This window comes from Oryctolagus cuniculus, chromosome 7 (genome assembly GCF_964237555.1).
Source record: "Oryctolagus cuniculus chromosome 7, mOryCun1.1, whole genome shotgun sequence".
Taxonomy (NCBI): Eukaryota; Metazoa; Chordata; class Mammalia; order Lagomorpha; family Leporidae; genus Oryctolagus; species Oryctolagus cuniculus.
Genome location: NC_091438.1, coordinates 52,975,444 through 52,989,786, shown reverse-complemented (window position 1 = coordinate 52,989,786; position 14,343 = coordinate 52,975,444). Strand labels below are relative to the sequence as shown.

The 14,343-nt window shown below is 34.9% G+C and overlaps 1 protein-coding gene across 6 annotated transcripts in view; it reads left to right on the top strand.

The window, feature by feature from the left end:
* Positions 1-14,343, top strand: part of MAN1A2 (mannosidase alpha class 1A member 2) — a 195,288-nt gene that overhangs the window by 109,165 nt on the left and 71,780 nt on the right. For 5 of the 6 annotated variants that reach the window (XM_051857353.2, XM_051857358.2, XM_051857357.2 and 2 more), the window contains 2 exons: positions 6,962-7,056; positions 12,449-12,499. In XM_051857353.2, coding sequence (XP_051713313.2) covers positions 6,962-7,056; positions 12,449-12,499 — 146 coding nt within the window. The remainder of the gene's footprint in view (positions 1-6,961; positions 7,057-12,448; positions 12,500-14,343) is intronic. The other variant, XM_002715724.5, reaches the window with a different exon arrangement.

Sequence of the window (14,343 nt, the reverse complement as noted above, 5' to 3'; positions counted from 1 at the left end):
TCTTGAAAAAATATTAGCAAAATTGGTAATTAATTTGGTTAACCTTTTAGCTTAATTGTTCAAGAAAGGAGAGACAGAAGACAATACCAACATCAGGAGCAAATGATATTATCAGTGTCAGGCCACATTTGCAGATTCCACAGACATTAAAAGCATAATAATGGAAAATTAACAAAAATTTGTCAGAAAATTAAACAACTTAGATATAGTGGACAAATTCTCTGAAAAATAATCTCATGGAAATTAATTTAAGATAAAGCAAGATGTATGAGTAACCACATATGTAGTATTAATTCATAATAAATAAAACTATCCCACAAATTAGCTGCAAGTTAAATGGCTTTATTCATGAATTCTATCAAATGAACACAAAGGATAAGGAAGAAATAGCACCAATCTCCTACAAACTCTTTAATTAACTGAGGAATAGGAAGCACTGCCCAACTCTTCTTCTGAGGCCAGTATAGCACAAAAATCACAGAGAAAATGAGATAAATCATATAATCAGTGCGGTAAATTCACTGAAGCATTCGATGAGGTGATGTACTCTTAGGGATTAAAAACTCTGGCAAACTTATAGTAGCAGATAATTTTTTTTTCCATTCTGATGAAAAACACCTATAGAAACTTGCCAGCAAATCCTATAAAATATCTTGATAAAATACTTTTTAAAAAATCAATGATTGGGAGTCAAAATAAGGCCTATTCTTACTACTTAGATTCATCATTGTACTGAAGGAACTAGCATTGCAGTGCAGAAAAAAAAAAAGACCTAATGCTATATTATGCAGCTTTTCGTTTTTGTGGATTCCTTAGGCTTTTCAGGAGGCACAATCTTACTGTCTGCAAAGACAGTTTTGCTTCTTTTCCTTCCCTTGGTATCTTTCTCTGTGTAGCTAGGAACACCATCACAATACTGTTTCATTGTAGTCATCACTGCCCTCTCACTGCAGTTTGTACTGATGGCCAAACTGATACTGGACCCTGTTCTTCAAACTTTTTTGCAAGCTAGGTGAACTTGACACCACCTGTTGGCTGAATGGATTCTCCACTATCTTCAGTCCTCAGCTTCCCTTTCTCTGCCTAATTTGGGTAGCAAAAGTTAAGGTCTTGTTTCTTTCTGCCTTAGTTGCAGAGGAGGCCTGGAAAAGTAAATTATGTGGCATTTGTAGCTTTTTTAAGGCAAAAGACAGACCAAAGTTTCTTGTTTGTTTAACACAATAACAGTTTCCATCAAAAGTAAAGGAAGTACTTTTGAAGAGGTCAAAAACTGTGAAAGACATTCTCAGGGATCTACTCACTGTTAAGTTTCTCCAGTCTGTACACATCTGTTACATCTTAATATTGTTAAATCTATGAGACAATATCACTTTATGTCCCTGTATGTCTGTAGAGCTATATCATAATTTTCTGCCTGAAATAGACCCTCACTCTTTAGCGTTCTCTGACTGGTTAATTCATATACAATAAAATGTACCCACTTTAAATGTGTAGTGTGTAATTATAGTTTGAATTTTAACAAATACATGATAAACTGTTAGAATTTAAATCAATATATTCTTTTTGGGAGATTATTTGGTGGTGTCAGGTAAGCATTTAAAATTTAAAATACTCTGATCCAGCAAACCAGTTCTAGGAATCTATTATCTAAATGTAACAGGGTTGTTACACAAAGGCATATATAAAGGGACTTTTCTTTGCAGTGCTATTTGTAGTAGCAAACATCTGAAAAAAGATCTGTATGTTCATCCATAGGGGAATGGCTGAATAAGTGATACATTTATTAGTATAGAATGATATGCAGTCATAAGCATGAGTTCAGATATTTTAACTGGGAGAAAACATTGGTATAATTGGTGACAAAAGTAAGTTAAAGACTAGAAATCAGTCATAACTTGGTATATGTACGTATATTTCTGCATCCATTTATCCAGTCAGCCCGCCTTTGCTGTATTTTGATCAAGAAATCGTGGTAACTTGGTCTTAAATGGGGTTGTAGACATGAGAGCTATGAATGATTTTAAGGGATTGGGAAGAAAAATTTGGAAGGATTGGGTGATATTTTAGAGGGAAAGATGAGACTGAAGGAGTTGATCCTTTCTCCCAAGTTTCTGGTGTTTGTCACTATGATGGCAGGGCAGTTATTAGATACTGAGCACTTTAAGAATACTGGATTGCAGGAGGATGATCCAGAATTCATTTTAAGTACTTTGAGTTTCAGGGGATTTTGTTATATTTAAGTGAAAATAGATAGGAGAGAGATATAATGGGTTTGGTACTCAGTTAAGTGTTGATTAGAGATACAGATTGAAGAGTCAGTTGCTTTACAACTGATAATTGAAAACAAGCACGTGTGAAATTGCCCAAGGAGACAGTTGAGGATCAGAAGAGGGGGCCTAGAATCCAGCCTCAGGAAACACAGTAACATGAAGGGCTGTATCAAGGAGGATGATTGAAAAATTTTAACTTTTATATATTCATGTTCCTAGGTTTTTTAAAAGCAAGTATTTTATAATAAGTAATCACAATATATGAGTTATTTATCAGGGCCTCGTCAAGTGGCAGAGTCCATCAGGTTATTTGAACAGAGAACTTAATATAATGAATTATTAACTAGCATAAAATTAAGTAGGGAAATGCTAGATCAAAAACAGTACCCTAAAGATATCATGGAGGAGACTCCTATAGACGGTACCTAGAGCTGAGGGAGTATGTGGAATGGTTTTAATTGTTAGAACTTCAGTACTTCAGGAGGAAGGGCCATGCAGAGCTCATACTCAGACCGCTGTGGAAGAGTGTGCTGGCAAGTTAATGCTGCTGCTAACATCTTGAGAGTGAGGGTTGCAGAGGATGAAGCTGACTTTTCAAGTGTTAGAAAACCTGCAAAATGTATCTAGCTTCTGCTACGGCGAGAAATTAATATGGCTGATGATGCAGAGAGTTAGAAAGCTGTCCATCATGGGCCTCAGTGTCCCTGCACACTTTGGCTGGGTATGCCAAGAAAGCAAGTCCCTGATTACTGTTTACCCAGATCATCACAGTTGTATTTGCATCACGAGATCAGGTAGTGTCTTACCTTGAACAAATAGACTTGCTTTTGCTTACTGTAAAAGATTCTCCAAGTTCAGTGTTGTCCTGTAAAGCAACCCATTCTGTGTAGGTCTTCCTGGGCCCTGTGCATCATCCCTGTGGGATCAGAGTGGATAAGGGGACATGCACAATAGATGCAGACGAACTTGAAGCTTTGGCTGCTATTTTGCCATGAATAATATAGTTATTTATCTCTGACTGAGAGGCTTGTGTCTTCTGCTAACTTCGATGAAATTGTGGCATGCTAACTTGTTAGTTTACAAGAAGAGTGGAGTGTTAGATTTCATTATGAATCTAAATTTTTTTTTTTTTTGGTGAGAGGTATGTATGAATATGTTTCTGCCTCTTTGTGTTAATTGCAAGTTTTATGGTGACCTTCCATTGATCCTAGACAACCTCTGTGTAGCCTTGATGTTTTTATTCATGGTGACAATGAAAAATTAATCTGGAATACAGCGTAGAGTCACTGAGGGAAAATACAAAAAAAGAGTTAAAATATATTGAGAGATTTCAAATAATATTTAGTAGGAGAATTATGTTTAATGGAATAAATAATAATCTGAAAAGATACCCAAAGCAAAGAAGAAACATTAAAAGCTTCCAAAGAAAAAAGGTCGATTACTTACAAAAGAATGACGACTGACAGCCGAATTTTCAGCAACGGTAGATGCCAGAAGACATTAGAGTAATATCTGTACAGTGCTGAGATAAAATAGCTGCCTGCCCAGAATTTTATATTAGCCAAAATATCATTCAAGAAGGAGGATATAAGGTTTAAGACAAAGAGAGGTCTGTGTGTATGTCTGTATACACATTTATATGTATATACACATATGTAAACATATTAATTAATATATAATATGTAAACATTAATTTATATATACAAATGAAACATTTTGAAGAATTTAAGTATAGCCTATAAAAATTAGCTCTGGAGCTAGTCTGCCTGAGTTAAATTCAAACTAACCACTTACCAGCTGTATGATCATAGGGAACACACAATTTATCTATTTTTTACCACAGCTCCTCTTTTGTAAAATGGCGTGACAGTAATAATCTCTTTGGGTAATTGTGAGGATTAAGCGAATCAGTAAATATTTTTTTCATTATAATCATCATTGTTATCCCAGCACTTTTGTAGGACATGTTGAAAGTTCTTAAAGTCCTTGTAGGTTGGCATTGAATATCTTAGGGAGATATTGCTATGGAAGAGGAAAGCAGTAATTTACTTGTTTATTGTAATTCTCTATATCCTTTGGCTTATTCAGTTAATTCATTCAATATTTGTTGAGCACCTGTTATGTGTTAGGCACTGTTTCAAGCATTGATAATAAAATAGTGAATTAAAAGGCCAAAAAAAAATTCCTGTCCACTTATGGGTTATGTCTTGCCGTGCTGAAAACAGGTAATGAACGAGGTGGGTATGTGAAAAATATGTGTGTAAAAGCATTTAATTATTCTTAAGGAGTAATAAAAGGGACTGGTAGAGCCGAAGTCGAGTGCACAAGGGACCCAGTGCGTGAAACAAGGGGTGAGGCCTTAGACATAATATGGATCCACCTCTTGCAAAGGGTTGTGCCTTTTTTAAGAACTGTGGCTTTTACTTAGAATGAGATAGGAAGCTGCTTGATGGTTCTAAACCCTTGAGTTCTCTAACATTCTCACTGCTAAGTTGAGAATGGGCTTTTGGAAGTATTACCTTAGTAACAAATAAATGTAATAAACAATTGAAAACTATTCTAATGTCACTTCCCTCCTCGAGTGTACAGTAGAGGGCAGGCATTTGACTCAGCAGTTAAGGTTAAGGTGCTGCCTGGGATGACTATATTCATATCCGAGTGCCTGGGTTTGAGTCCTGGCCCCACGCTGATTCCAGCTTCCTGCTGGTGAGCACCCTGAGAGCTCAGGTACTTGGGTCCCTGCCACCCATGTAGAGACCTGGATAGAATTCTGGGCCCCTGACTTTGGCCTGGCCCAGCCCCATCTGTTATGGACATTTAGGGAGTGAACTGGTAGAGAGGAGTTCTCTATCTCACTCTTTCAAATAAATAAATAACAAAATTTGAAAAATTCTAAAAGAAAGAAAAAAAGATTTTTAGTGGTTCTGTGTTACTTAGTATGTTCCCTTAACTTTCATTATTTGAAATCTTGCCACTTTGTAGCTGTTAAATACTACTACTTCCAATTCTTTTGGATTTAGAATTAGTTCTCCCAATGCTAATTCTTCTAAACCCAAGACTAATTTTACTAGTTCTTTTGCTTTAAAGATTTTATTTATTTATTTGAGAGAGAATTAAAGACAGAGGAAGAGACAGAGAGAAAGGTCTTCCATCTGCTGGTTCACTCCCCAATGGCCACAACAGCTGGAGCTAAGCCACTGATCCGAAGCCAGGAGCCGGGAGCTTCTTCCAATTCTCCCATATGGGTGCAGGGGCCCAAACACTTGGGCCATCTTCCACTGTTTTCCCAAGCCGTAAGCAGAGAGCTGGATTGGAAGAGGAGCAGCCAGGACTTGAACTGGTGCCCATATGGGATGCCAGTGCCGCAGGTGGAGGCTTAGGCTACCACGCCTAGGCTAATTCTATTACCTATAATTTTTTAAATAGAAATAACTAGAAAATTTTACATAATGAACATTAAATACATAACTTTTTTTTATAAAAGTAAATGTTTTAGAAGTCTTCATTTAAGTACACTTGAGGCTCTTAAACATGTGAATGATTGATTTGCTTTCATCATCCTGTCAAGAGTCCTAGTTGTAGAAAATAATCCATTTTAGCTAATGATTTGTTAGAGAGTACTTGACTAGTTAACAGAATCTCCACAGGGACTAGAAAATAGTCAGCTTGAAACCATACAGCCAAGTGAAATGGTCAGGCATACTGTTCAGCAGATTGAGTGCCAACTCTTGTCTCCATTGCTCACTAGAGCTTCTGTTAGAGCTACCAAAGAAGAATCGGATAGTGCCACCATTTTCTAACGAGACAAACAGCCTCCATCACATGGCTGCTGCCTCAGTGCACTCTCGTCCTTCTTCGAAACAGCACATTGTATTTAGACGTGGTGGTGCTTTGATAATATCTAGACCTCATAGCTAGAATGGAATCTAGGAAATATTATATCCTTGTATAGTTTTTCATCCATGAAGTATGCTTGAAAGGAGATTTGCATGAGTGCTGCGTTTCTGCAACATTGATAAAGACATGGAAATAAAAATGACAGTCCTTTTACAATTATCAGATTGAATTTGATAATAGCACCTAAGTTTAAAAGTTTGGAAACCACTGATAATTAGGCAATTTATTGTTTGGGGTACCAAATGACAACAGTTGCAGCTTGAAGGTACAGCTTGTATAACTCACAAACTAAATGTGGAATGTGATACCTATGTTAATTTATTTCCTTTTTATAATGTGGTTAGATCTTAATGGAAAATGTTGAGACACAAACATTCTTACAACATTTCAAGGGCATTTATACTTGTAGTTTCACCTTCTTTTAATATTTGAACCAAGCTTGTATATCTTGGATTGAAAAACCGTAGCCAAATTTTTCTCTCAGTTTTTTTTTTTTTTGTGTGTGTGCCAGCTGAAAATACAGGTAGTTAACTTCAACATCAAAAAACATCTTTCTTTTCTTTTCAGTTGGTTGGTCTTTCAGGTCTTCACATGCTGGACAGCTTTCCTCAGCACTCAGTTTGCAAACATTTTCTGTGATTGCTGTATGCCCTGTTGTAACAATGAGATACCTTTTCCCAGCTTGTGTTTCCATGTACCCAGTACGTTGTGGTGTGCATACTGTGAGAGGCAGCAGTAAGCAAATGCCTACTGATGGCTGTAATTTATCAATATTCATGTTCTTTGAATCTCAGATATTCAAGACTAAAGCAGTACAATTGGCTGAGAAACTCCTTCCTGCTTTTAACACGCCTACTGGGATTCCCTGGGCAATGGTGAATTTGAAAAGGTAAATTCTATTTTAAGTGGTTATTCCTGTTCTGGGAGAATTAAATTAACTGATTTAATTTTTTTTAATCTTTGTGATCTTAAAAGTTTCTAATGATCTGATCCCACCATGCTTTCCAAGACTTAAAATTGTTTTCCTCTGAATGTTTGCAAAATCATTTTCTATAATAAATTTACTGATTTTTTTAAAAAAATTTTCCTTTATTTCATAACAGGTTACTTACCTTAACATTATTCCATTTAGCACTCCTTGTTCCTCTGAATCTAGGTTTTTCTTTCTCATTCACATGGTTATATGTATTTGTTTCTTTTATTTGTTTATCCATTTCCATTTAGTCCTATAATGGATTCAGTGTACTTTTCCTCTTTTTGTGTGCCATCTTTTGATCTTATAAGTCAAAAATAGAAAACAGTATACTTGGAAATTATCAATATGAAGGGGAGACATAATTCATAATGTTCACTGTAGGGACAATTACTGAAGTTCAGAATGAACTGCTAAAATTAATTCTTTGCAGTCAGTTTTATTATGGAAAGCACTGATTTTTCACTTAGGAGTGTATGAAATGTTTCCTTCAAACAGCTTTCCTAAATCATATAAAGATATAAAATTAAAATTTGAATGATGTCAGAGTAGTTTAACTTTTATTTAAATAATTTATGCTGACTGAAATTTTTGCTGCTCATTTTTTCTCCAAGTAAGATTTATTATTCATTTTCTTGTTAAAGTATGGAAATTACATGAAAATCTGCTTTTTGCTCTCCTTAGACTTAAACCTTTTAGAATTAAAGTTAGAAACATTTTTCTGGAGATGTGAATTTTGACTTTATTTGAAAAAAAAAAAAACAAGTTAATCTATTTCAGTGATTTCTTTCTAATGGAGAACTTTAGATTTATATTGAGAAATTAGGATTAATACAAACAAGAAATTAAATTTATTCTCTGATTTCATGTTCTGTATAAAATGTAGATTACTTCCTTTTTGAGGAAAAAGTTGACTAGTGTTCATAGCAACCTCTGTCACTGTAAGGCCAACTGATGTTGTGTATATGCTTGATCTCTTTAGTCTCAGGACAGATTCTGGTATTTTCTTCAGAATCGTCAAATTAAATGGCCTTCTTAGATGATAACTAAAGACTAATTCTGACAAGAAGAAAAGACTGGAGGCCATTCTTTTTTGTTGTCTGCATAGAAGAATGAAAAATCAAGTTTAAATTACAGAACTTAAGTTTTTAGATTAAGAATAAAATGAAAGTTTTCAGGGTTTATGTGCTGAGCATTTTATAAGCTGTATTTTCATTTAATTTCTTTGAATTTATTTATACAACCTCATAATTTTACTTGAGTTTATATACGTGTATATATTATATAAAAATACATGTATATAAATATGTTTCATATATGGTATTGCGATTTTTAGAAAAGCCCTTTCCCCCCATTTTTTTTGCTGGGATATTCAAGCTTTCCACACATAAACCTTTTCCTAATCTTATAACCTGAACATCAACCTGCGTTAACAATCTAGCATGTTTCTCCTCTGTGGTATAGCTTTCTTAAATTGTTTGTTTACTTAAATTGAATGCTTGCTTTTCTGCTTCTTACCTTGATACCTCATCTGATAAAGCTCTAAATCAGTCTTTGTGATGACTAAAAAAATGAGGTGTGGGGAAGTTATGCAATAATTTAGTCTTTTATTTTTGTGACAATGGCATTTGTTCTTTTCCATCATTTTCCCACTGTAAAAGTTGGTGTCCTGTTACCTCCTCCTGTGTCCTTCTCTATAAGTTATTCTTAAGAATATGATTGCAGGATCAGGAGGCACATGCCTTTTTAAAACCCTTTCCCCTTTATAATACAGATTCTCACGTGTGGGTTTGCTGGATAAAAGGAATGTATATTTTTAAATGTAATAGGTACTGCCAAAATGCTTTCCAAAAAGGTGTATCACATTTCACTAACAGCATGTGAGAGTACCTGAATGTCTAGATATAAGTTCTTTTGAATTTTGACAAACTGGTGGCTAAAAGGTGTTGCTTACTGTTATTTATTTTGTATTTTCTGACTAGCAAATTTGAACACCCTTTCCATAAATTTATTGGACATATATAATTGCTGTTTTAAGAACTGCTTATTCCTAAGTGTTGCTTGGGTTATCTTTTTCTCATTAATTTTAAAGTGGTTTGTAGATTATAGAATTAATTATTTTCTCCCTGTTCTACTACTTATGTCTTGCTTTTACTTATAATTTGCTATTCATAAATTTAAAATTTATATATATATTCAAATGCATCTTTTATAATTTTGTTTATAATCTTTGTTAAAATGATTGTCTACTTACATTTTTATATTCTAGATTATATGGAAGTAATTTAACACTGCTTTAGTGAAGTATGGAATTAGTTGTAGTTTTCAGTTATTCATATTTATCAGATTGAGGAAATTTCCTATTTCACTGAGAGGTTTTTTTTAATTTTAATCACGAATGGATGTTGATGTTGCTGGGTATGTTTTATTCATTTGTGGATATGATCATAATTTTTTTGCTTTTGTTCCAATATAAATTACTTACAAGATTTTCAAATGTTAAATCAACTATGAGTTCTTTGGGTACTTCTTGGTCATAATATATTATCTTCTTTATGCTTTGCTGGTTTTGATTCCCTGATGCTTTTTTGAAACTTTACTAATGGATACTGTTTTTTTTTTTTTTTTTTTTGTAATAATTTTAGCAGGTGTTGGTATAAGTTATCTGGTATCATGAAATGGGGAATATTCTTCTCCCTCTGTTTTCTGAAATAATTTGTGTAATGCTGATGTTACTTCATTAAATGTTGGATATATTCACCTACAAGTATCTGGGCCAGAATTTTCTTTGTGGGAGGTTTTTAATAGTTTACTTTTTCTAATATATACCAAATATCTCTAAACTTCTATTGCTTGTGGTCAGAAAGTGAGAAATATTTTTTTGCTTGTTTTTGTTTTTTAGTATTCAATGCAGAGTTTTTGTTATTTGAGATTTCTGAATATCTATAAAATAGATGTGAAATGTAATATCTATACTTTTATTTTGATCAGTTGGAAAAACCAAAACATTTGAGCATTAATTATTACCTGGTTGAGTTTTGAGAGCTTATCATCTTCTTCTTCTTTTTTTTTTTTTTTGTTTGAAAATTCAGTTTTAAAAATTTATTTAAATTTCCTTGAGTTGATGGATAGGATACAAATGAGACTATAACTTTCATACCCCCAAAGTTTATAAATCATTGGAAGGAATGGATGGAAGGAAACAAATGGACTGATGTAATATTTTTGAGGACTTTGGCTGGAGTTGAATCAGATTGATTGGAAACTTAAGGGCATATCTTTGTAAAAGAATTAAATATTGTGTACTTTTTGTTTTGTAAAGAAGATATGAATTTGTATTCAGAGATAAAATATCAGTCATAAGGATGAGGATGAAGACATACCAAAATAAATATAATTTGGATAAAATACAGATATCAAGAAGGGTTCAATATGAAAAGTGAAGAGGTGAGGATCAGGTGTCATAGCACAGACAGACAAAACAGAGTTGAACGAATGAAATGGAAAGACATAAAGAGAAAATGATTTGGAACTAAACCCACCAACACAGAGAAGGCAAGCAACAAAGCAATAGACTCATCTGCATGTATTTGGAAGAAGCCAAAACTGAAAGCCAGAATATGGAAGCAAAACAATATAAAACCATGGGCAAGTCCAGTACAGCTGAAAATATCTGATAGGTCCAACGTGGAAAATCAATATGGAACCCCAGGTGCCTGAAATCAAGAGATGGTCATATTCAGAGACATCAATGGCAGCAGTGTCCTGGAAAAGATTTCAACATCATAGGTCTTGAATTTTGAGAACCATTGGTGATTGATTTTTGATACTTCAATCCTGGAGGGCAGAATAATCGGAAGACAATGAGAGCAATGAACACAGTTGTTTTTATAGGATAAAAAGAAAGAAACCTACAGTAAGGATAAAGCAGATGTATAACCCAAGATGTATTGGTGCACCACAAGGGTTATAAATCCAAGAAGCAATAATTTAAAAAAATAATGTTAAGGGCTCTGAAAAGTAATCCCATCTCAGTAACTGAGCATTGAGCTAGCTTAGAGATAGGAGAATATAGGGGGATTTCAAAAAGGTTGGGAAAAACTGAATTAAATTACCTTGTAAGGCCTTTGAGCCAGATCAGCTTTGTAGCCTGTTTGTGTTTGATCCCAAGCTAAAAATGACCTTCCCAACATTAGCATGTTTGTACACACAGGGACATTCACACCTTCATATGCACTGGCACATATACAAACATGGCCATTGATCCACCCACAGTGTATGAAAAAAAATGCAGCAAAAATTACCAAGCAAATATATAAAAATGCAGTTTTTGAAGGTCTATGAACAAAAATGGGAAGCGACTCTACGTATTCTTTTTTTTTTTTAATTTTCAATTATCTTTATATACAGAAGATCAATTTAGCGTATGTTAAGTAAAGATTACCACATTTTGGAGAGCTTATCATCTTCTTATAGTTATATAACTGGAATTTTTCTGCTTTTGGCAGTGCTGTATCTTGTTATTAGGATTTTCTTATTTTTCTGAATTGTTAAGATACAGGTATCACATTTAATATTGTAGATTCTTTCTCTGAGGCTGTATGTAAAATAAAAAGTGAAAATCTAATGTAACATTTGCTATTTTGAAAAGTGAATGGGCCTTTTCTTTGTGACTTTTGGCTAGAAAGGTTTTTTGTTTAAGATTGATTGATTGATTTGAAAGGCAGACAGAGAGAGAGGAAGAGACAGAAGAATGTCGTCTGCTGGTTTACTTCTCAAATGGCTGCAGCAGCCAGGCCTGGGCCAAGTGAAACCCAAGAGCCAGGAACTCCATCCAGGTCTCCCATGTGGGTGGCAGGGGCCTAAGTCTGCTTCCTTCGTAGGCAGGGAGCTAGATTGTAAGCATAGTAGCTAGGACTCTGATACTGGCTGCCAGTATCCCATGTGGTGGCTTAACCACTGCACCCAACCTTGGCCCCTGGCCAGAAAGTTTTGCATGGAATAGTAAACTATTGGACTTCCAAGCTTTGTGTTTGTGTTTGACCACATTATTATCCATTTGCTTTGCTGAAACCTGGGTGATCTTTCTAAATAGCAGACTTTGTTCCTTAAATATTATGTTAAATTCCTTTAAGTTATCAATGACTTTCCATCACACTTAAAAATCCTAAAATTTTATCTCTGCCTACTGAATTCTTGAATAGTTTGGATTATAAGTAGCTCTCTACCCTCATTCCTTATCTTTCTTTTCCCCTGAATTTCTGAGCTCCAGCCACACTAACCTTCCTTTTGCTCTTTTCCCTACTAGGATTTTGCTTCTTCCAGATGTGTTCATCACTGGCTCCTTCTCATCATTCAGGTCTCAGTTTTCACATCCTGTCATCTTCAGAAACTCTCTAACATAATACCTAAAGGACTTCTTTTAACTCACTTTTCTATTTCTAGTATGAAGTAATCTATTTCTCTATTTAATCTCCTTAAAGTGAGGATAACTGCTTAAATCATCTTATTTATTATAGAAGCAGGAATTTTAGATTTCAGGTCCACCACTCTCTCACAGCACAATAGGCACTTATTGTGAAATAAATGACGTCTTATATATTATATGCATATTTTCTTTGATTCTTACTTTTAGCTGTAAAAATTTATTAGTGGTATCTGCCTTTAATAATTTCAAAGAAAATGTAAAAATAACACCAAACAAGAAACTTTAAGCAAGATTGTGATATCTATTTTAATGTTTTCTCAACACAGATGAATATAGCACATTGAATTGGCAGTATAGAAATGGATATGAGGAAAAGATTTAAAGGTTTAAAAAAGAGGGAGGGGGTGTTTGGCTCATTTAAGATGCCCACATCCCATATTGGAGTACCTGAGTTTGAGTCCCTGCCCCATTTCTAAACCAGCTCCCTGCTAATGCACACTCTGGGAGGCAGCAGGTGATGACTCAAATATTTAGGTCCCTGCCACCCATGTGAGAGACCCAGATGGAGTTCTGGGCACCTGGCTTCAAGCTAGCCCAAACCCAGTTATTGGGGCCCTTTTCTTTGTTTGTCTGTCTGTCTGTCTCTCTCTCTCTCCTTCCCTTCTTCTCAGTAATACTGTGCCTTTCAAATAAGTAAAACTTAAAAAAAGATTATTTTCATCAAGTCATTAGTGACTCTATAACTGCACATGGACAGGGCAAGTCTCAAAAGAAACAGACAGGAATTTATAAAAAGCACCTAAAGGGCTAAGGAGAGAATTTCATAACTATGTAGTACCAGGGAGAAGCCAACATAGAGGAGCCATGTTAAATATGCCTGGCTTCCACTGAGGTCCTCGAGGCCCCTGTCCAGAAGTGGGGGTAAAACTTACATACTATCCTTAACAAAGCCTAAAACCAGGGTAATCTGCATGTACTCAACCCATGGTTTAGAAGAAAGTTAACTTTCTTAGAAGATATCATTCTAAAACTTCTATAACTTTTTCTTTATTTAGTCTAACTTTAAATAAAAAAATTATAGGGGCCAGTGCTGGGGCATAGAAGGTTAATGCTCCACTTGCAGTGCCAGCATCCCATATGGGTGCTGGTTTGAGTCATGGCTGCTCCACTTCCAATCCAGCTCCCTGCTGATGAGCCTGGGAGGGGCAGCAGAAGATGGCCCAAATCGTTGGGCCTCTGCACCCACTTGGGAGACCTGGAGGAGGCTTCTGGCTCCTGGCTTTTGCTTGGCCTAGCCCCAACCATTGCTGCAGTTTGGGGGATGAACCAATGGGTGGAAGTGCTCTCTCTCCTTATCTCTGCCTTTCAAATACATAAAGAAATCTTTAAAAATTTTTTTTTTAAATTATAGGTCAGACTTTAAAAAAAAAAGAAAAGCAGAGACATATCCTAGTTGTACCTATATAAATGAAATGTGCATAAGACTATTCATTGTGAAAGCATTCATAATAAAATATTGAAAATATCCCAAGGAACCATCAATATGGGATTGATTAAATCTGTTATGTCTATTTATAGAATGCAGTCGTTTTCACACCAGTAATACTAGCATTTAGGGCAGGACAGTTCTTTATTGTATGATACTATTCTGATCATTCCAGGAAATTTTAATTTCTTTTGTCCTAGCACAGTGAAACCAAACTGTAGTTTCAAGGTTTCAATTCAAAATACTGTCATAAATTTTCATATACCTCTGGAGTGGCACATTCCAAATT